At 41.3% G+C, this 23,010-nt stretch overlaps 1 protein-coding gene across 1 annotated transcript; it reads right to left on the bottom strand.

Annotated features, from left to right (window-relative positions):
- Positions 1 to 12,731: 12,731 nt before the first annotated feature.
- On the bottom strand, positions 12,732 to 17,279 carry mdfic2 (MyoD family inhibitor domain containing 2). Its single transcript, XM_031849470.1, has 3 exons — positions 17,183 to 17,279; positions 14,459 to 14,680; positions 12,732 to 12,979 (listed from the first exon to the last, which is right to left on the bottom strand). The coding sequence occupies exons 1-3, from the start codon at positions 17,277 to 17,279 to the stop codon at positions 12,732 to 12,734; spliced, it is 567 nt and encodes a 188-aa protein (XP_031705330.1).
- Positions 17,280 to 23,010: the final 5,731 nt, after the last annotated feature.

Genomic DNA, 23,010 nt, shown 5'->3' on the forward strand with positions numbered 1-23,010 from the left:
GCTGTATTGAAGACCTAAAACTAGCAATTGAGACCATAAACTCTACTTTTCATATACATTTCTCATAGACTTCCATACGACTTATTTTCGCAAACAGAGGAGTCGCCCCTGGTGGTTAAAAGAGAGAATGCAACTTTAAACCACTTCCGCATTGATTTCGCTTGTCAAATCCGCGGTTTTCGCCTGCTACTATCCCAGCATATCTGTGTCTTCTGGTGGATATAATCGCTGCAGACACGTAAGTAACTAATTTGCCATTTTTTACATGAGAAAGCTCGGAATTGATAGATTCTAGCGATGCCAAGCACGATATTGTGGTCTGACTAGAAAATGATCCTCTTTTGATCACAAGTTGTTCTCATATTTACGAAGTTTATATCTGCACCCTTGCACTCTTTTCCCTATTAATATACACTTGAAACTTTAATAATATACTTGTTTTAATATACTCTTATTTGTTTGTTTATTTACCATATTTGTATAATGTTTTTATTTTTAAATCATGTCTTGCATTTTGCACTCTGTTGATTGTTTAATGTTATGCACCATCCACCTAGCCAAATTACTTGGATGTGCAACATACAAGGAACCAATTAAACGGTTCTGATTCTGCTTCCAGTCTTAATGCTAAGCTAAGCTAACTGGGTGCTTGAACCAGCTTGAAGTTTGACGTAGAGACACAACTGATATTTATCTTCCCATGTAATTGTAACCCAACTCTAATTGTTCTTCCAAGACTGAAATCACAAACAAAGGCAAAACAAATGAATTCAAAGTTCACGTCTATTTATTTAAGTTAATTCTCCGTGCAAAAGCACCAACTATTGACTGCTGTTTCATTGTGATCATGAGAGGTTGCATCAAGTTAGATAAGCCTTTTTGTTCTCATGTGATTTTGTGTGTGTGTGTGTGTGTGTGTGTGTGTGTGTTGCACTTGACTCGCTGAAGGCACTGGATCATTGTCTACCGATGTTTGTTATCTCATGTGTTATTCATTGAAAAAGCTGTTTTGCTGTTTGCTCTCCTCATGCTACGTGCTGCCTTCACACGGGGTCACGTTAACTGGCTGCTGTGTGTACTCGGATGGATTGCCAATAAATACAAGTGTGAGGACTTCGTCAAGCTGCATTATTAGGCTATATCGTATTCCCTTTGAATGCCTGTGAGATGACTTGCACAATCAGGCTTTATTAAGAACTTTTTTTACTAAAACCATGTTTCACATACCTTAGATGTGTTCCCTTTTTGTTTCTTGGCTTTAAAACGCAGGATTTGTCATAATTAAATCAAAACATACCTGATGTGCTTTTCTTTCATTATTTGCCGTGACTGCAATAACACAGATGTGTTCCTGCTGCATTATCTCCCCCCCCCTTATTTCACTGTTTGTATGAGATATGATACTCGTGCTTTTACCAAACATAATTATGATTGGTTTTATTTTCAAAGATGCCTCTTATGACATCTCAAGAGGTGTCCAAAAAACAATCCAAATGTCCACATCCTGTATCCACGTTGTAAATGTATCAGGCTTTTATTCACCGTTAATACTGAGCCGGGGAAACATTGCACTCCGAGTTCTCTAATTACAATGCAGCTAATGTGTTATTTCCTCCCCATGTGGGATTACTTTCATCTTTCCCATTAAGATGCACATTTTGTTTGGATACTCAAATTACAAACCCCATATTAAATCTGACTGTGCAAAAGGCATTGATCATAGTCCCGATAGCTGCACTCCAACTTTGATTTAATTTGCACTTCCATTAATATCTATGAGACGTCCGATTGTCGTCTTGGGCATATTGATGGTATTGTAAGCCCTGCCTTCATATAATGTTCCCCAGCGGCAATGAGGAAATATTACAGAGAATTAGGCCGAGAAGCAGGCTCAGTGGAACTGGCACTGCAGTCGGAAATTCATTACCCTAATAAATAGAGAGGGGGGATAGAAAGCGAGAATCTTAAGAGAAATTTCTCTTCCCCCTCTCAACACAAAAACACAAAAAAAGCCCTCACTTTGGCCCGAGAGTGGATCACTGTTACTTAGGTGCTTCTCATTATTGCTGCCAGTGCACCTAAGGGTCTTCTCTTGGGACCCCGAGAAGTCTTTAAAGTGTGCATGATGATGATTCAATAGAAAAGCAGTCACTTTCTGCCTGTCCATCATGAAGCTTTATGTCTCCATACTGAGCTATTTGGACACATGTGGCTGCATCTCTTCTGATCATTCCAACAATGAGAATGCCGCCCAAAACCTCATTAAAACCTTCAGAATAGAACGGAATGAACATCATTTAAAGAAAACACAATACAGTCGTAGAGTCATTGTGAAGCTTAGATAAGTGTCAAGCCGCTCTGATTTCGTATGTTGATTAATGAAGTGCCAACGGAGTATATGTACTGTTGCCTTCCTTTGTTGGAGCCCTGACACGCTGTTCTCTACGGGGAAAACACTACTGGAGCAGAGAGACGTGAGTTATGCTGTAATTAATGCAATCATGAAGATGAAAATAGCTGTTGTTGCAACTAGAAAAACGACAATGAAGAGCGTGTGAAGCCGGGGAGGAGGAAGATTCATTGTTAGGTGACTGCCATCGGAGACCGAACCGTCCTCCGAGGCCCTCTCCGAGGCTCGACAGTGTATCTTTCAGTGAGCAGCATCTCTGAAACAAATATGTTTCACTGTGCCCACCCCCCTGCCTCCTGCATAGCGCGGCTTTCATTCCAGACACCGGCGAGCTTTTTCAGTGGATGGCACAATTTCCCCCTCTATTTTTTTTTTTTTTGTTTTCAACAAAAAAAAAAAAAAGGGGGAGGGCTCCGCTTCTCTTACGATTCTGCCAGAGTGATTCATTTGCGGGTCATTAAAAAACTCGTCTTTTGAAAGCGTTGGGCTGCTCAGGTGGCGAAGCCTGTGCGGGGGAGACACGTCGTAAATAAAGGGCCGCTGCATTTCAAATGCCATAAATAGGGGACACCTAAGGACCTTGCATGATTGCAGACATCTAATCATTTAATTTATGCGTGTCTAAAGGAGCCCTCATTAACATTCAAGTAGCACTCATCTGTCTAGCGGGATCACTCCGAAGGCTGCATCGCTCTCAGATGGAACCTATCTATTTGGGCAACACAGCATGGCAAGCACTTTCTCGCATCCCGCATCCCCCCCCCCCCCACAATGTCACGAGAGACACACCATGCAACTCTCATAACTTACAGTGTGTGATTTGTGATCCAGTGATTGTGTTGCTGTTAATGCTGGGGGGGCTTTGACAAAGTTAAAGTCGTATTCTGTAGGTCACAGTGCAGTGTCGGGGCTTAACACTTCTGACTGTGTCGGGGCAGATCGACTAAGCTTTTCCCACCCGGACAAAAGGTGCATCTGGGACTGTATAGCCTGTTTGTGATCACGTGACTATTGTGACACGCGGAATTCAGATGGAGGGCAGGAAGTGAAGAGCCTAAATACTGCGCATATTGGAAATGGAGCAAAGTGAATACATAAAAGGATTGGTTGAACCTGCACGCAGCAGTGATCGCAAGAAAATAGATATTGATGTGATCCCTACAAAATGAAGAAGAGCGATTTATCCCAATACTTTTTGTTGATTTGTCCGGTGTCGAGGCGATCGACATTACAAATTACGTCGTCCTCCAGACTTCCTACTACACGGTTGGCCAGATGAAGGTGAACAAGAGTCTAGAGGCTTACAAGTATTTCGTGAGCGGTTGGATTCACGACCTCTGAACCAAAGTAACATTGAACGACGGCCATCTTGTTTTTGCCCGGGTAGCAAGCATCGCTAAAAACAAATCTCCCAGTAGATAGCTCACTAGCTTTCTCCCACATAAAAATAATGACAAAAACACAGACCATGGTGGTGATATCGCCGGAAACATAGCCAGACACACCTGTGATATTATCACCCTGTGGTGTTTGTTCTGTAGGTAGGTTGTTTTGCAGTTTTAGCTAGCTAGCTAGTTAGCTACCAGGAGAAAGTTAGTCAACGCTAGCTATTTACCGGGAGATTTGTTTGTTGCGATGCTAGCTACCCGGGGAAAAACAAGACCGCAACCGTCCCGAAATAGTTCTTCTCGACTCTGGTACGCCTTCATCTGGCGTACCACCATGGTCTGTTCTTTTTAGTCAGTTTTTGCTCGCTATGTAGTTCGCAAAATTACTCCGCTCCTCCAAACTTTCGACGGAGGTTTTTGATCTATATCTGTCACCGTTTCTCTGAGTTTTTTTAACTTCTCACCTTGTGTACAACTCTTTCCAGGAATCGAAAGTAGCCATTGTTTTTTTCCAGATTTGATTGGTTGGAACGGACGTAAACAGCGTAAACCATAGGCATTATTGCTGCAGTATTGAACCTGCCTCCAGTTGCCTGCCCTCCATCTGGAAAGCATGCCAATGTGCGACATCATCTGCAAAGAACCTATTTGCAGAGGATCATCATCAGCCCTTTTGATGAGGACAAGTGAAGCTTGTGATGTTTATTTTTGAAGACTGTCTGAAGTCTTTGTTAGCACTGCGATACCGTAACACACCTCAGCGTCTGCACAGCAGATGCATGCACGACAGAAACTCAATAGTAATTGGCATGCATTGCTTTTGACACGTGCTGGATGCTGACAGCTGCTTTGTTCTATGGTCAGATTTCATATTTAACACATCAAAGAGTTGGGATACTTCACACTCGGCTAAGGACTGATAGCAAGTCTGACAATTTGCTGTTTGGAGAGGAGAGAGTTGGTGTTTCTCTGGCGGAGAATAAAGTCAAGTTGCGTTCTGTGTTCCTTTTTTTTTTTTTTTTTTGCTTTCCTGCCAAATAAATTAAGTTATACTAGGGGCACTTTTTCACAAGGAGCGCAGTAAATATCATTGCGGAAGTGTTATGTTTACAGTGACGATGATAGAGTTATTGGCAGGAAATTCCTGCAGCATGAAAGCATTCTTAAAGAACTGTCCCTTGCATGAGTAATCTGTACTGTAGGCATGTCTTTGGAGTAAGAATTACTTTGCAGTTTGATGATTTATACCAGCGGAATGGTGGCATTTTTAAAAAATCTGATCTTATCACCTTTTGTCCAAATAGTCAACCAAAATAAATCACAGAAGGCCTGTCAAGTTTGGAATTTCTCCACTCGCTGAGTTAGCCAGCATAGGGCTGTAGCAAGAGCAGAAAATCAAAAACACAGAAGCTAAAGTGTAAAGAATGGGTTTATCTGCTGCAACATGAGCTGCAGTCGTTAGCATGACCAGCTAACTAGCTCGCTATCGCTGTAAGTATAATCCAGGATCACTCCCAAGGCCAAGAATTGGCATATTGTTTATGGACTACGTAATTTTGTGGTGCCACAGGTTACTTAAACAGAAAAGGCCCAGTTTACAACCAGCATATCCACAGTGTAGTATTTTCCTCACTGAGTTCAAGCCGGGGGAAGCTATTATATCAGCGTTTAGCATTTAGCACGAGTTTAACAGTAGCAGCTTCGTCCTGCATGCTCTTTATAGGATTTGTGGATGTCAACACTCCAGCCAACGTTACCCGAGATAGTTACGTTTGCCAAACACATTGGTTAAGCCTCCTCCTGAAAGCTCTTCCATTTCTATTGTTAATTGTGTGAAAATGTGAATCAGTTTATATTAAGCAGCCAGACAGATTTATGTTGAAATGGAGTGTCTTCAACATGGATCATTGTCTGCATGGTTATGGGGTTGATTTCAGGCCTAGGACATGTAGCTTTAGCATCATTCTTTTGACATCAATGCGTATTTGAGACCCCTTCCACAGTTTTAAGAGTAAACCGGAAACATTAAAAGGTCAGCCAGATAGTGCATTTTCAACCAACTCATAGGGGCTTTCCTTAGCTTACAGTTATTAGCTAGCTCACTAAAGTCTGATAGCGACAGTTTTCATTGGCAGTAAAATCAACTGTTTCCGGCTATAGAATAATAAACCCTCTTTTCTCTTCCTGTTTAAAATCAAGAACCCATTGTTTCAGAAATTTGAGCATTAAATCTGCCACCGTTATCACTGTAAATGAACTGAGCGAATGGAGAGCTTCCCAGGTGTAGTCGGCGGTCAGTTATAGCTTATCCTGACTCAGTGTAGCTCTCATTAGGTTTGAACACAGAGGGCCTGGGGGAGAGTGGACGTAAGGTTGATGTGATAAGTACCCTCATCATCAGCCCGGAAGACCTGCAACACCCCCCACTTTATAAGGTGAGGAAAAGCAAGGCGGGGGGGCCCTTTAACGACTCTGAGTTAAACTCCACATCTTAACCGATGCACAAGGAGTGAGGGAGGCCCGCTCTTCTCTATAGGAAGCATTCAGCATTCAATTTGATGTCTCTAACAAGAACACAATAAATTGTTCCTCATTATTCAGTAATTAACTCCAATGCGCCGGGTCCCCATCCCCCTGCGCCACGCTCTAAATCACCACCCTCCTCCCCTCCTCTCCTCCTGCTACACAGCTCTTTAATTTCCTCTCTGCTGTGGGGAGTGCTGGCAGAAGAGGGTGGAAAGGGAGGGGGCACACACAGCTTGATGCACTCCATCATCCCCATGCCACCATCTTGTCACCCCTTCCACCCTATCCGAGCCACACCCACCTCCATCTTCCACCCTGCCTTCCCCATGCCAGCTCGTCCACCAATGTGTGCTCTCGCTGCAGGACGCCACTCGGTTAAAGGGGGGAGAGATGTCACCTGAGCCGAGACGACGGGCTCCGGTCACGTTCGACCCCAGCGAGATCGCCATGTCCTATCAAGGCATCAAAAATCTCCCCCGCCGGCCCTACACGCTGTCTTTTTGCCCGGGGTTTTCCCCCCTTCCTCCTCTGCTCTTAATTGTTAAAATTAGGTCATTAATTGGAGGCTGAGTCAAATCACCTGTCATTTCAGCTGGGAATCATCCACTGATTGAAAGGTATCATAAAAACCCGCCCAGGGCCTGTTTTTTTTTTTTATTTTGCGGTGCCTGCTGGGAGCTCCCTTTGTGCGTTGACAGTCTCCGCCCATGGGCACACAACTCACTTTACTTTTTTTCTAGTGGAGATTAGGCGGGTAGTCTTGGGTGACACACATCCATGCGCGTGGCCCAAATATAGATTCAAGAGAGTCAGTGGTGTCAGGCGCAATTCCTGGAGGATGTTGTGGGGAGTGTTCGTTTTCCACTGTACTATTATAACGCCCCTGACCTAATTGAGGATGATGCTCGCACACACAACTTCCCTCTATGAGAGTGAGGTCAGGTTCATTTGAGGGGCTAATTGTGAAATTGGCATGTAAACTAGGACAATAGAACAAATGACAAAAAAATTAGGACGAATGACAATTTTCTTGATAGATTCTTCATAAATTTAGACGTCTCCCGCTGATGTAGCGTGGTAGTCCAGCAATAAATGTAAATGGCATGGACTTGACTGTGTGTTTTGTAATGTTTACTGTCTTCTAATGTCATAATTATAACAGCTAAATGTTATTTGTGCTCTGACAGTGTTGTTCAACTTGAGTGTGACTCCAAATCGGGCCTTACGAGAAACACATATTTGAAGTGACGTCGAGCCGAATGCACCCAAACAGTCTTCACCTTGTGACAGCTACATTGCTGCAAAGGTACAGAGAGCGCTACTCTCAGCCACTTAGAAATGCTCCATTTGCTTAAGAAAAATCACATTGAAAATGTTGGTAATATTAACACAGAAAGACCATTAGAAAAAAACAGGCTTAAATTATTCTGAAGGCACAATGCTTACCCGAAGCTTCGGGACCCCATTTTCCACATGGACTTAATCTTGAGGAACGCTACATAAGATGCTGACAAACCCGCTGTTTGAAATAAAAATTCTCTAAACACATGGCATTAATATTTAATGGGGCTGCTTCCTCGGGAGGCCACTCTGGGCTGCAGCGCTGTGTCTGAAGGGAGACGGAATTAGTGCCGTGTGCTGTGAAGGAAGAGCAGCCTCACACTAATGAAGCGATCAGGGCCTGAACTCTGAAGAAACCTCATTTCCGATTAGCGAGCAGAGATGCATGTAAACACGGCGAAGCGGCATGCGATTAGATCACTTTGTTAATGCGAGTCTTGTGTCACCAAACACAACACAGCGGAGGAGCAGCGCTTTGAAGTGTGCTCGCTAGCAACAACACATCTAATCATTTCAGTGTTACAGTTTCTTTTTTGACCCTCTGCACAAGTGTTTTGAGTTAAGCCGCAAACTAGCTCGCAAGCTAATGGCTTAAACACTATCCGCTGAGCAGCCGTTAAGGTGCACGCGGGTGTTGTGCGGCAGTGAAAACCACCTGACCTTGTCCACATCCGCCCCGGCCTGTGATGGGGCCGCATCTGAGCCCGGGCCAGTGAAAGACAGGCCATTTGGATGTTATTAAAAAAAGAAACGCCATCAGGTAATTTGAAAGAGATCCAGCGAGTTTAAGACGTGCAGATGTTTTCGCTTTAAAACTGGCATCTGTTTATGCAGACACACTTTATGTTCGAAAAACCACAAAGGACCCCCGATAGGTTTTATGGGGCAGTATCAGCTCGAGCACTCAGCTTTGTAATTGTGCTACAGCAGGTAATGAGAAAATTGGTCGCAAGCGGTGTTCCCTGTAGATGTAACCCGCAATGTACAATTTTGCACAGCATGTGCCGTATCTACATTTATTTATTTTTTTGTGGTCTGTGCCTGAAGCCTGAGCTTCTGTGCAGCTTTCAGGAGGTCTAGCGTGGTCACAGTTTAGAGCCAAACACTGCAAGAGGACTGATTTCATCTAAAAACATTCTTCAGTAGGGACATATAAGTATATATCATGTTTGTATCTCAACCCTTTGCTTTTCCCTTCAAGAGCAACTGATTCCAAGAGAATTTGAACAAAATGTCTAAATCTGTTTTTCATAAAATAACAAAAGAAACAGCCTCAGCTCAGAGTTGTTGAGGATTTCCTGATGAATGCAGACCAATCCCTGTTTGTGCTGTGTGACCAAACTGCAACTTTCAACACAACTGATCAAAGTTTTGTAATTATGAGACAGAGGATTTGGGTTATTATCTCTGCAGCTGCTCCGGCCTGGTTAGAATGTTACTCGCCAAAAAACTCATCCTGTATTAGAAAATTCTGCACATGCAAACTACTACATATGACTAAGACTTAGCTATTAGAAAGATAATATTGACCAATATGTCATGTCATCAGGATGTTAATATATACATATTCATGGTTACCACTTGGGCATACAGGACACAATTATGAAGAACAGTAATGTAGCATAATCAAGACCATTGTTTACCTTTAATCCTCCAGGTGCTGCTGTCAGTAGTGGAAACTCAACATTTTATCAAACAAAGAGAATCAATTTCCTTCATTTCACATGCTCAAGATCTAACATGTTCAACAGTTAGTTGCAGACATCTTGGATTGGAGACTTTATTAAATGTAATAATATTTAGGAAAAAACAGTACTGTCAAAGTACCAGAAGATTCTGGGTTTTGTGTTTCTTATAACAGGTTGTGTGTCCTTGTCCACTGACGGTCAATGTCAGCCCTGCAGCAAATAACAGCTTTTTGAAGCTCACAATATGTTGGTTTTTATTTAGACTGTATAGGTTGTGTTACACTGACAGGAGTTTTTCAGATGTTTTGAGAATGATGCAATTGCTGAGGTTGATGCAATGGAGCATTTTGCTTCTTTCGAAGCTTGACATTACAAACAAGTGGTGATCGTCGCGCCAACTGTTAGTCATTAGTGAACACATGATGTTTACTGGTCAGCTTCAGTATGTTTTGCCAACATATATTTACTTGTTGACAGAGATGGGCAGTATTTCTATTACTTGTATTTGAAATACGTATTTCAATTACTTTTGAGTATTTTGTAATGTGTATTTGATAGGGCCGATAAAAATCGAATGTAATTTGTAACAAAATACTTTAGAGAGGAGTAATTTTGTATTTAAAATACTCAAAATACTTTCTCCACAAATCAAAAAACAGTTCACGAGTTCAGTCTTCAGATCTTCAAGTTTAACGGATTGTCTGTCAAGGTAAATATTTTATCTGAGTGTGACAGACGTCAACTAGCTTGATGTATAATTGATGTCTGGGTTTGGCTACATAGCCTATCGTATATACATGGTGATGGTTATAATATCAAGCTCGATGCTAACATGCTAATGACGCTAGCATGCTGTCTAGGCTAATGCATAGCCAGTGTTTAGCAAGTTAACTCATCAGTCGAGTAGCTAGCTATATAGGAAGAGGGAGATTGGGAGCTTGTATTCATGATAACCTTATCAAGAGACGTCTGACCATCTAATCTTGCACTGTATTACAAGTTATGCTGTATCTTCTCAATGTGAATGTCATAATGCCATATCAATCAATGCCATATCATATCAATGCCATATCAATTACTGGCAGATAATATAGTTCACAGTTAGCCAGGCTATGACAGTAGATGTCCATTTGTTAATAAAAAACATTAAATATCCAATTTATTTTATTTAAAAGGGATATTATGAAAGTATTCTTTGTTTTATTATTTCATACATTTTACAGTTGGCCAGGTGGACAACATGTCTCAGCAAGATGATGTTCAAGAAGGACCATCAACAAGCACAGATGTGCTTAGTTACACTGACATTCTGTGACTGTTCGTCCTTTGTGTGGGCTTCACCAGAGCTTTGTGTACATTATAGCCCAAACCTGAATGCTCTGCTATACCAAATTGTGACAAAACGGAAAATCCAGAAAAAAGTATTTCCTGTATTTTAAATACAAAATACATGCATTGTATTTTGTTACATTTTCTGGCACCAGTATTTTGTATTTTATTTTGATACATTTATTTGAGGGGTATTTTGTATTTTGTATCAAAATACATTTTGATGTATCTTTGTCCATCTCTGCTTGTTGAGCTAATTATATGGGGTTTTAGCTTAACGCCCTGAACAAGTTCACATAATTAGGAGTATGCTAGCTTAATATGAAAACAAGCTGTTTGCATTAATTTGGTAGTTAACTCTTGTTCCATTTGAAACATTATACAACACATATAACAATTTTATAGTTGCACAAGAATACACATCTTTTTAATTTCCTAATCTTAAAGGGCCAGTGTGTAGGATTTAGTGGCATCTAGTGGTAAGGTAGCACATTGCGAACAACTTAAACTTTTCCCGTGTAGCCACCGTAGAAACATGGTGGTGTACCCGCTCCCTATGTGGATAGAAGCAGCTCATTCTAAGGTAACGAAAACAGTGATTATACACTAATGAAAACATACTTATTGCTGCTACGCACTGGATCTTTAATTAAAAAAGCCATACAGTACATGTCATATTCATGAAGTTGATTTCGATGAACTTTCTTCACGAAAACGCACAAATTGCTAACAGATCTGACATGCTACATGCTATTGGGTAAATAGATAATTAAGGGAAATCAAAGTGAAGCAGCGCTGATACCGATAACGCAACGCTTTCCTCCATTGACTCTAGGGCTCAGTGTACAGTAATAGTTCACTCAAGGATAAACTATTTCTGAGCTACAGAGTGGACATAATGGACCACGGTATATCTGCTTTACACGTAATAGTGAATTATCAAATTCCCCATACAGATCAGATCCATACAACATGCTTTCGCCATTACCTCGCTGTATAACCGTGACAGCAGGAGGCGGCAGTGCTTCTGACAACCGCACAATAACAACCTCCTTGTTTGTAGAGCGAGGTTACTCTCTCGGTCTTTACATGTAATGGCAGAAAACAAATGTTTGGTAATGGAAGATGATCCAGTAACTCTGTGTTGTGCGCCTCGGCTCTCACGCTGACCTCTCTGGGAAACAAATGATGCTTAAGTACAATGTTGTCCCGTGTGCTGTTCTCCCACCGACATAGCAGCCGTGCTCCTGCGTCCATTTCCCATTATGTGACAAGGACATATTTCAGACTGAAGTGATCCAAACAGTGATCTACCACTTGAGAGAACTGTCTTTGAGAAGAGAGGTCGAGGGGAGCGGCAAGGACGAGTGTCCTACAAATGCCATATCCAACAGCTCCTGTGTTTCCAGTGGCACTTGATCTGAAATAGGCACGCTCAACAGGGGACAGGCTTCAAGAATTTCTTCTTTTTTTTTTGCTCCATGCTTCAGAAAGACTATCATGTTGACGCTGGAGTGCTTGTTGGTGTGTCAGTGTGTGTATCAACAGAGCAGCGCAGGCCTCTAGGCCAGTGCATTGTTTGCGAGGACAGTGCTCCTTCACTGCATGGTGATTTGGTAGTGTACGATTGAAATTCAAGACACTCCATTAGTCCTGCTGTTCAGGCATTCATTCATTCAGCATCTACAGTATAGATGGTGATCCTTGCAGTCAAGATATGTAACAACCAAGAACGAGGTCAGAGATGAAGAAATGTTTATTTACAAGGGGCAGTTTGGGATGCGGATCAGTTATCAACGACACATTCTTTAAGAATATATACTGACATGGGGTCTATTTCATTCAGGAGACATACAAACACAAGGTCACATGCATACACAGATGGGTAATGTATACATTTATTGGTATTTTAATATCACAAATGGTGCATGTTACAGCTTCAATTTGATTGTCTTTGAAATCCTCCACTTCACACGTGAACAGTCTGATCTTTTGTTTATCCAACCAGTTTCTTATCATGATCGGTGATCTGTTGGGGTCCCCCCCACACTAGTGATAGCATAATTCAGACATCTCCATAGCCAACTCCAGGCAGTCACCTGCGTCGTGACAGGAACTGAACAGGCCGCAGTCCCAGGAGTCATCGTTGCTGCCGGGCGTAGACTCCATTGCGCTGACGACTTGTTTGTAGTTGGGAAAGCAGTGATTGGCGACTCTCTCGCAGGAGCCACGTAGCATGACGATCACGTCATAGAACCGGCAGAAGAGACAGTTCAGGACAATTCCTGCACAGTCAACTGAGGGAGACACATACAGTCAGGTACGGGAGATTGGAAAATATGGTTGCAATAAATATTGTAGCTTTTGTTTGTCTTCAAAATAAAAATAGGGGCCTCTCCTCACCGCACGTTTGCAATGACCTATTTGAGATGATGTGTGATGAATTGTGTTTAAACCATATCTTGGGATGTAAATCATCTGAGGTGCTCTTCACTTGTACCTCTAACATTTTAAAAGCCTTTGCTTCCTTTACACATGCATAATTTAGGAAATCATGCCTTGATCCCTCACACAGAGAGACAAGCAAGAAAGCTGTTTGGAGATATAATCAATTACCTGAAGTCTCTGCTGTATACGTTGCCAGGAGCATTTCTAAGTTGCCCTGTGGTTGCAGCGAAACAATGTGCTACGTGTCTTCCCAGCAGCCGTTGCCAAATGGTGCCCCCGTGGGTGCTATGAAGCATGAGATCATCAAATGACACTGACCATGAACAGTTACTCACCGACAACATGTTGGGGGGGAAAGTCCTTATGGCTTGTGTTGCAAAGACTTTAGTGAAGGGACTCCTCCTACAAGGCTGCACAATTCTATACATTTTTATTTATTTTTTATCTGCACGATCAAACTACAGCTGGCAAAAGAAAATATGTAGAATACATTTTGTGCCATTATGATGGATTTGTATGAGGTGGCGCTATCTGCAAGTAAATTTACTTGCAGATAGCGCCACCCAAATAAGGTAACTTGCCTCTACTAAGTTGTTCGTCAATAAATAGTGATTCATCAGAAATTTCAGTCTCTGTATCAATAAACCAACAGAGTGTTAATCAGTGAACTTTAGAGTGGCAGGTAGATATATTTCTGAACTTTTAAAGGAGCTAGGCTGTTTTCCCCTGTTGTCCACCCTTTATGCTAAGCTAGGCTAACCACATTGCGACTCCAACTCCATATTTAATGCACAGAAATTATATTGACAATAATTTTCTCATCTTTTGGAAAGGAAGCCTAAAATGTTGAACTATTTCTTTGATATATAATACTTTCCTTAATTTAATATTTCATTTTATAAAAATGCATGAGAACATAAACAGTCTGTGGTGTCATCACTTATGCTTCTGCATCTATAGTAGCGAGTCTACTTTGTTGCCTTTTTTGTTTTTTTTGCATTAGTCTTTATCTTTTTTGCTGTAGTTTCAGTTTCTAAATTATTCACACATTTTCATAATTGATTATATGGACTGTATTTAAGCATTCTCAAAGCATGGTGAGGCATACAGCTTGCAATTTGTCAGATTTTCTATTCTGTCTGTGGTCTGTGGCGTTATTATTCTGCATATTAGTCATCGTTTATTTCATCAAAGCTATGTTTGGATGAAAAAAGTTCATTCCATCACAGTTTTACTGAGGACTCGACGCTAGATTTGTTCCGTTGATCATTTCAGCGGCTGTGTGTGAGGGCGTCAGATTGGTGTGATGAAGCGCTGGCGTCACTGACCTCCCATGTTGCTCTGCTGAGAAGAAGACAGAGAGTCTGCGGTGGAGGAGGCTGAGGAGGAAGACCTCCTCAGGTACGTTTTCAAAGAGAACAGAGGGGAGGAAGAGCTGCCACACTCTCTTGGCTGCTGAGTGTCTGTGTCTCTACCAGTCTCCCCAGGCTCAGTGTCTGCAGAGGCACCGAGCCTCCAGTCGCTGACTGGAGCCTCGCTTTGTATCCTTTCTGTCCAAGAAAACGAATGTTAAATAATTAAAGAAACATCAGGTACAATTTGATTGAGAATGTAAACACTACACTGCCAGAAAGAGCGCAGAGGTTTAAAGGCTGATGCAATGCACTGGTTTATCTGGTCAGATTTTGATAAGTTTGGAACACTAAACGTTACAATACGACACAAGATGATAGGAAGCGAAACAATATGAAACAACAGAATACGATACAACACAAGATCATATAATATGATACAACACGATACGACGCGATACAACACAACACTATGCGATACGACACAATATAATACGACAGTATACTCAAAATGATGAAGGCACTTGCAAATGACAGATACCATACGACGAGATACGCTAAGATTCAAAAGACAAGATTCAGTGCAAAACAATAGAACTCGAAACAAAATGATGAAAAACAATGGAATATACAATTTGATACGATACAACACACGCTTAAGTAATAGATCACAACAAGCTGTGGTGTGTTGTGATTATATCAGAGCTAAGGGTCAATGTTCGGCCAGACGCGAAGCATTTTAAAAAAACTGTCAAGTATGGCAATATCAAATTTATAGACACATTCCAATTAAATCGTTTTTTATTCGTAGATGATAAAGTTCCCAATAAAACGGGCCCTCCTTGGTGTGTGGCGAGGACGCTGCTCCCCTTTCTCTGGCTCCAGAGTTTCGGTTGCCACAGAGCTCTGGAGAGAGGTTTCACACTTGTGGCCACTGATGGCCATAATCTCTCTCGTGTCGAGACCATCCCCCCCCCTCAGAATTTCACTTTCTCATTCGTGGTGCTGTGAGGGAGTGATTAGTGTATTTCTGCTGCATTCCTGCCTGCTTGTATATTCTGAGCAACGTAGGCGAACCTCCTCTTTACGTAGCATTTTCATTGTGAAGGATTTATTTCCAAGAAACGTATGAACACATTTATGCTAAACACAAGATTTAAAGTTGTTCATTTGCATATTTCTTTGTGGAAATAAATCAAACAATAGATTAGTCGACAAAATCGAGTTGAGTGTCAGTTGACTAAGAATTTCTTTGGTCAAGGTCAGCCCTAATTTGTTTACCCTGGAAACTGGCCTAAGTAGGAGGGGATACTCTTAAAAGTTTCAGAATCAGTAAGGAACATTCATTGCTTGGAAATTATTGATTGACAACTGTCCATTACCTCCTGATCTTTGAGAACAGCTCTGTTTCTTGTGGATGTTTACACTAATAGACACCACACACTGTAGACGCCGATCAGTGGAGCTTGTGAAGCGTCATGATGTGTCTAAACGTGAGGTCCAGCACCTCAGTAGTGTTACTCCCATAGCTTCCGAAACAGCTGATGAGAAGTACGTCTGTTAGCTATGTACTTAGTAAATATATAAAAACCTACACTGTTCACACCACAAAATGTACAGTCTGTTCCGGAAGAGACAAATTAGCCGAAGTCGGGCTGTGAAATATTAGTATGCAGGAGTAGATCTGTTTGTTAACATCTGATTAGAGTAGATATTAATGAATGAATGCGCCGGCTGCAGACTGTTTACTTTTTCACCACCTATTCAAAATGAATTATTCACCGTACTTTTCTCTGTTTTATTTAACATTTAATGCCCGATGATTTATTCACACTCTGGACACATTTTTGAAAGTCGAATAAGTTGTATTTGTCTTGCCTAAATTGTTGAAGCAGAGATACAGATGGACGTTGCTCACGGCTGTATTGGCGGTTTTTTAAGATTTTGTTAGCTGTTTTTGTAATACGTACGAAATAACAAAGTTCAAAATAGTCTCCTGTGTTATCACCTTTTCGTCAGCTTGAGGTTTTCCTTTTATCTCTCGTTGTAACTTTGTCATTTCTCAGTGATTGGACAAGTACAGAAGGTAGGGGTCAGTATTTGAAGTAGAACGAGGTAAAACGGACTTCAAATCAGTGGCGTCTGCACGTATGTTTGAGCTGAGAGGCCACGTGATGCTCCTCGGGTTATCAAATGAATTAAGTAAGAAGTGCAGCTGGTCCGTGCCCATGACCATTAGCTGATAGAGAAATAAGGCCTGCAGGCATACTAAGCTTCTTTTTTTTTTGGTTTTGTTCCAGTGTTTCCCTGAGCCACGCTCACTCTTAGATACCACGGTTACCGGATCTGATTTCACTTCATGTTTTAAATCAAAACGCACACACATCAGAACCACGGATCAGAAAACATCCACACAATTTAACGAGCGTATGTAAGCAAGCGCCTGACAAAATCCATTTGTTTCATCGCTGCAAAACATGTCATTTTCTGGGGAAATTGTTCTGAAACTGTGCAACTTTAAAAAAAATGTTCTTTCTCAAGTAGCCTGCACAACACAAGCAGTAAGAAGACCTGGGAAATTGCTTCAGCACCAGTAACAGGAGGGACGACACCGACGTCTGCGCGTTATCACAACAAGAGATTTACAAGAAGCACGATGACTCAATGCTGATGCTCAGTTTTTGAGTCCCATTAACTTACCTCCTCTCACCCACACGGAGCTCTCCTCGGCAGTGTTTACTCTCCCTTTGTCTTTCACGTCGGCTCTCAGAGTCATTTCATCTGCCATCTGGTCCATTGCATCACAAATAAAAAATGCACCTCTTATGACAAACCTGATTATCTCAAGCCAAAAATGCGTGTCTGCACACAGCCGAGGCCAACGTGTGTTACCGACAAACACGGTGTAAACCACGGCTCCGTGGCTTCATGCACCCGTCTGCTCTCGGGATTGGGTTCTCAGGCAGCGGGCTGCGACATAGTCCTGGCTGGCTGTGGAGGCAGCTGTTTACCCCGGCTAAGCGGAGAGCATCCAGTACATATTATCCTTTACATTGCACAGGGTCCATTTGGCCTGCTGCCTGCTTTACTGTAAGCCTCTCCAATGTTCCAATGACGTTGGCAAAAACACTGTAGATCCGCTCCTATCACAACATCGCCAGGACAAAGTCAGCAACATTTTATTAGTCTGAGACATTTCCCTCTATGAAGTGATAATGAAGCCAAGGGCAAGTGCAGAGCATCACATAATAAAAGGAAATCTTACAGTAAAACTGCAATTCCCAACACAAATGTATTATTAAGCAATCAGGACACACTATAAAGAGATTTTGTGATGTAGTGATGCGATGATATGGGATAATACGAATGGGAGATAGAAAAGTTACTGTTTTCCAGAGTATATTAAACATATTTGTCAGATTCCGATTATTGTAAAGAAAAGACAACACGGTGCACGTTTAGATGCACACTCACTCGTGCACACGTACTCGAGGTTTCACTCCCTCAAGGCTGTGATTGTGCTGAACATATGCATGAGGCAGCCAGTGCCAGTTTGTTTGTTGGGGCGAAACACACGGTGAAACACGGGTAGCGAGCTGCATTCAAATTTCTCCGAATACAAGCCAACCAATTTACTCTAATTAGGCTCAACGGTAGAGTTGCATTTTAATAGACGCCCCGCTGTGTTTGCATATGTTTAGAGAACAAGAGCCATGCTAATTGAAAAATTAAGATGTGAGAGTATTTGTCTACCGAGCTCCCACTATGCTGCACTCAGTGCAAACATAACTCCTGAAGAGAAGAGAGTTTCTAGCACCTTCTTTCTTTCTTTCCTCCTCCTCCTTTTCATTTTCTCTGTGGCGTGACGATGATACAATGCGAGCGAGAAAAGACAGACCAAGATTGTGGTCTTGTGCTCTTCAAAGTGGCAACGCGACAACACCGTGTTCCCACTCTGCGGTCTTGTTGTCTCTCCCTGACGTGGCAATTTTTTTTTTTCGTGTCATTGGTCAACGTCAATCACGCCGTCGGGGAGGTTCAGCGGGTTGCGCGGTTAATTTGGCGCCCCCATGGAAATGTGCTCTCTGCGGAACGAGCCGCGCGATCCGGCGTCTGCAGAAAAGTCACAGCGGCTGACACTCCACCCCATTAGAGCTTTTCCTAATGTAGAGTGAAGTGACAGCCGGAGATCAAGTTCAGGTACACATTACACTACGTCTCAGTGACGGCTTTCTGACCCCCTTCGCTGCACTTACAGTCCACTCCATTATTTACAGTTGTAAACAGCTACACATCCAGCTCCAGTCCTGCTATGTGTGTGTGCTGTTTGCTTCTCCGTATTCATTTCCCATAGCGAGGAATTTACCAATTCTTTGGGATCTTGCTTGTCCACAAACATTAACCGATGATAATTTGGTTAGAACCACACCGTGGCAGAGTACTGCATTAGCTGTGCTGGGTCATCAGATTTTGGATTACTCTTTGCATGTGTATCCCTTATGTGCTACAAAAGTCAGAAGGTGAAGCAGAGTGTTACGTTTGAAAATGAAGACCAGCGTGGCCACAAAATGTTTGAGGACTGTACTAGATATATGCAGTAAGAAATACAGCTTGCGTTGCGAGGACTTATAAATTCATTCACATGAAAATGCCAACAACATTTCCCGTTAGCCTCAAGGCTACCACAACTCCTTTGGGACAATGGGACTATCATAAAACTCTGTGGTTTAGGTTAAAGTTAGGTCAATGTGAACCTCAAAAATGCCCTAATTACAGTAAAGCAATACCTTCATCTTGGTAATGCACATAAATCAAGTCAAGTCATTTGTATGCATTCAAATATCCTGCGTGTGTCCTCAGTAAATACTGCTCAAAGCTAATATGTTAGCATCTCCTATGTTTAAAACAACTGTATATTTTAAGGACAAATGTGGCAGTTTTAGGTAGATTTTTCCTCATTCATTTTTCAATATAATATAACATAAAGTTTTGAGCTTCCATTCAGTGCTTGTTTTGTTTATACAACTAACATTTTCTGCAAAAAACTAACATCAACCATATTGAATACAATACTGTATTTACAATGTTTCATGTTTTGCAATTATTAGCAGCTTTATTGGTAAAGAATACTTGCGCTAATACTAGCAGTCTGATCAACATTATGCTAAAGTGTTAGCATGTAGCGTCACGCTAAAGCAAATAATCAGCTGGGAACAGAAAGATAAATTTTCGGGTCGCATTCTTAAAGGTTGAAGGAAATGTTGAACAGCCATATCTAACATATTTTTTATTTATAATTATTGAAAACATTTCACACCTACCTTTTAATATTGTATTTTCAATTTGTGATGCCACCACACTTCCACAATTCAACCAAGCGAAAGTCTTACAGGAAGTATTGTTGCTCTCATGCTGCCTTGTCCGGATCACCTTGGAAGGACAGCTTAACATTTACTCCGTGCATGTGTGTGGTTGTGGCAGGTGTTTCGTGGAACTAAATGGAAATTTTTTTGGTTTTAGTAAAATGTCTTCGTTTGTTGAACATGCTGCCGGTGCAGAGGTCCCCTTTGCCCCTTAATGAGTTCCACAGAGAATAAGTGTCATGGTGGGCTGTGGTGATGAGAGCAGACTCCCATGTCACCTTGAGGCTGGCTAAGACAAAGAGAAGACGACTCTTGATGTCATATTCACTGTCTCCTTTTACAGCGGTTAACCCTGGTGGACCGACTTCAGATGTCATTGTCCTCAGACAGATAAAAGGCTATTCTAAGGTTTGAGGCATGGGGAAACAAACATTTGGAGTATTTGATATGTGTTAAATAACGAGACTACAGCTTCATGCACATGCTTGAATTATTATTACTAAATAATAATAATAATCACTTCATAAGTACATTATTTTTTTTAATTATTTTTTTATTATACAACTGTTTAGACAACATTACCTGAAGATTTTCCCAATATTTTTGCTTTATTTTCAATAAAAACAAACTAATGATATTAAGACATATTCAATACATCATAAAGTAAATGTCAGTCATCAAATAGATGTTTATTGTGCTCAACTTATCGTCTAATGACTCGGTTATATCATCAATGGTCTAAAGTTGCTATAAAAATGTACTTCTGAATAACATTTCCAGGGATTCTTTGCGTTAACTAACTAAAACCATCTGTTTTCACATCAAGCTTGTGGTAAATGTTTAGGAAAAAGAGATGGGAATTGCCTCCGATGGCTATTTCCTGACAGGATTAGGCGATAATCCTGAAAAATCACCTCTGAGAAACTGAGCTGGCCATGAGAGGGGATGAAATATGAAATCAAAGAATCCCTTCCTGATGGACCGGCTGCTCTACTTCGGTGGGGCACATTTGGCGAGGTCTCCGAGAGTATACATTTCAGCAGTTATTCGTGGTCTACATTAACTACCACAGACTTTGCCGCGGAGCAGCTTGTTCTGATCCACTTAAAGTGCCGTAGCAGAGCTCACCTCGTGTGCTCTGGGGAGTGTTTCTGCTCAACCCATTAAGAACACAATAATTCCTTTTCAACATAATTTTGCTCGTAATTGAAGATGTCATGTTATATTCAATTTTTTCAACATCTTTAAGGGCACCTGCCTTCCTTTATGACAGCTGAGTGGGGGGGGGGCTTGTCACAAAGGGAAGAAATCACAGTTTCCAAATTAAGATTGCAGATAAATGACCTTACAAAGCAAAGGAAATCAAAGAAGTATGGGAATGGGTTAAATTGGATTCTTTGGCGTCTAACAGTATATGACTTAAACCAACTGGGGATTCTCTCCACAGTGGAGGAAGTGAGCATTTCCTAAGGCAACAGTCCCACCTGGGACACCCTGATGATCCATGGGGTGTTCGTAAAAAGCCTTGAAGTTATTCAAGGCTAAATAGATTTATTTTTTCTATTAACATTTAGGCTGTATTGCTCTGATTCCAGAGCTCCTATACTGGTTTCAGGCAATCTATTTCATTTTACACAGTCAATATTCTGTATTTAATTTGCATAGCTGAGAGGGTTCGTTAATGTCTTTGGTCCTATTGTATGACACTGGGTGTCAACAATGATCAAACAATGACAAACCTAAAAAGTGTAAGGTCAAATCTTCTGAGTAATGAGCTTTGTTACATTTGTAACTTATAATATAATTAGAATATTCTTTATTATATTGTAAATAAACTAGCGTGGTATGGCTCTATGGAAGCAGTATGACTTACTTAGGTGCTCCGTATATAATAGTGCTGGGTATTGTCGATGTTACCTACGTTTTGGTACTGATACCAAAATAAAATAATAGTCAATAGATATTTATATCTATTATCTAGAAATTCAGACGTGTTTTTTTTTTTACCAAAAAAAGCTCTCAAGTGTTAAATGTTCACAGATGGAGCTATACAAGATTTTTTTAGTTGTCTTTAGTCCCTTTATACTACGTCACCTGCCCCATGGGTCATGATGACGTGGATTACAGACCAAATGATTACGTGGGTTTTATACAAATTATAGTGCATCAAAGCTACAAACAGTGTATGAGAACAGCCTGTGCTGACACGTTTAGGTCAGTCAACAATAATAAACGAGAGAGGTTTGATTTTCAGCCTTATTTCAGTATCGGATGAAATTAATAAATTCCATGGAGCAGAATTAGTTCTGCCACTTGGAGGCAGCAGAACAAGTTGACACATCAACTCTGAGTTGGCATGGCTAACTAACACATCCGACAATGAGCAAATGCAGAACATTCTGCAACACGTCTGAAAGGAAAACTGTTATTTTCCAAAAGTTTTACATTCAAGATGATTACACGCATCCTAAATATGTATAATATTTGGAGTATTAAGTGGCACAAGAAGAATAACTTGCATAATAATGATATACCTGAGCTTTACTTTGCTCTTTATGCTGAAATTATTTGCACAAAATGAACAGTCTTGCAGCTTCACACAGGCATCTTGAGGAATACCCATTATTAAGGACCAATTTGCTCCTTCAGATAATCAATGTTGGCACTGACTCCAGCCCTGCTCCACGGGCTAAATGCTTGAATTGATCATTGACGCTTTCTCACCAATAAGCAGTTTAAAATGACTAATTGGGTGGGGCTAAGAGTAGCCCGGGCTTTTGCTATTAGTGTAATGATGATATGACATCAGACATTTTCTGTAAAGCATTGTCTTGTTGTTCTTGGGCAAGACGGATTATGATTGGGTTTAGTCAGTGCACATTATGAGATGCTCCTTAAGTAGCATTCATAAAGCAAAGCTCCTTGCTGTGTCAGAGTGATAATAAGGGTAGTGATTCATATATACTTTAGGAGTCAAGGGGAGCACCGTGTCAGACCTGTATTTTCTTTTATTTGTCCTTGCTGTTGGGGATCGTGGATCTTGTGCTCCCTTTGTCCCTGCGCAGGCCTACATCAGACGGAGCGCTCTGTCTGGCGAGTCATTGATATGCCGGCTCTGTTTTTACACATTGTCATTTTATCTTTCTCATTACTGTCATTACTGCA

The sequence above is a fragment of the Anarrhichthys ocellatus genome, unplaced genomic scaffold, assembly GCF_004355925.1.
Source record: "Anarrhichthys ocellatus isolate YVR2014 unplaced genomic scaffold, GSC_Weel_1.0 scaffold1, whole genome shotgun sequence".
In the NCBI taxonomy this organism is placed as follows: domain Eukaryota; kingdom Metazoa; phylum Chordata; class Actinopteri; order Perciformes; family Anarhichadidae; genus Anarrhichthys; species Anarrhichthys ocellatus.

Bases quoted from the DNA above. Each gene is read 5' to 3' on its own strand.
- mdfic2 (XM_031849470.1), bottom strand. From the start codon at position 17,279: ATGGACCAGATGGCAGATGAAATGACTCTGAGAGCCGACGTGAAAGAC. The intron at 14,681-17,182 runs GTAAGTTAATGG...TTTCTTGGACAG, and splicing joins CTCCGTGTGGGTGAGAGGAG to AAAGGATACAAAGCGAGGCT. The intron at 12,980-14,458 runs GTCAGTGACGCC...TGTCTCCCTCAG, and splicing joins TCAGCAGAGCAACATGGGAG to TTGACTGTGCAGGAATTGTC.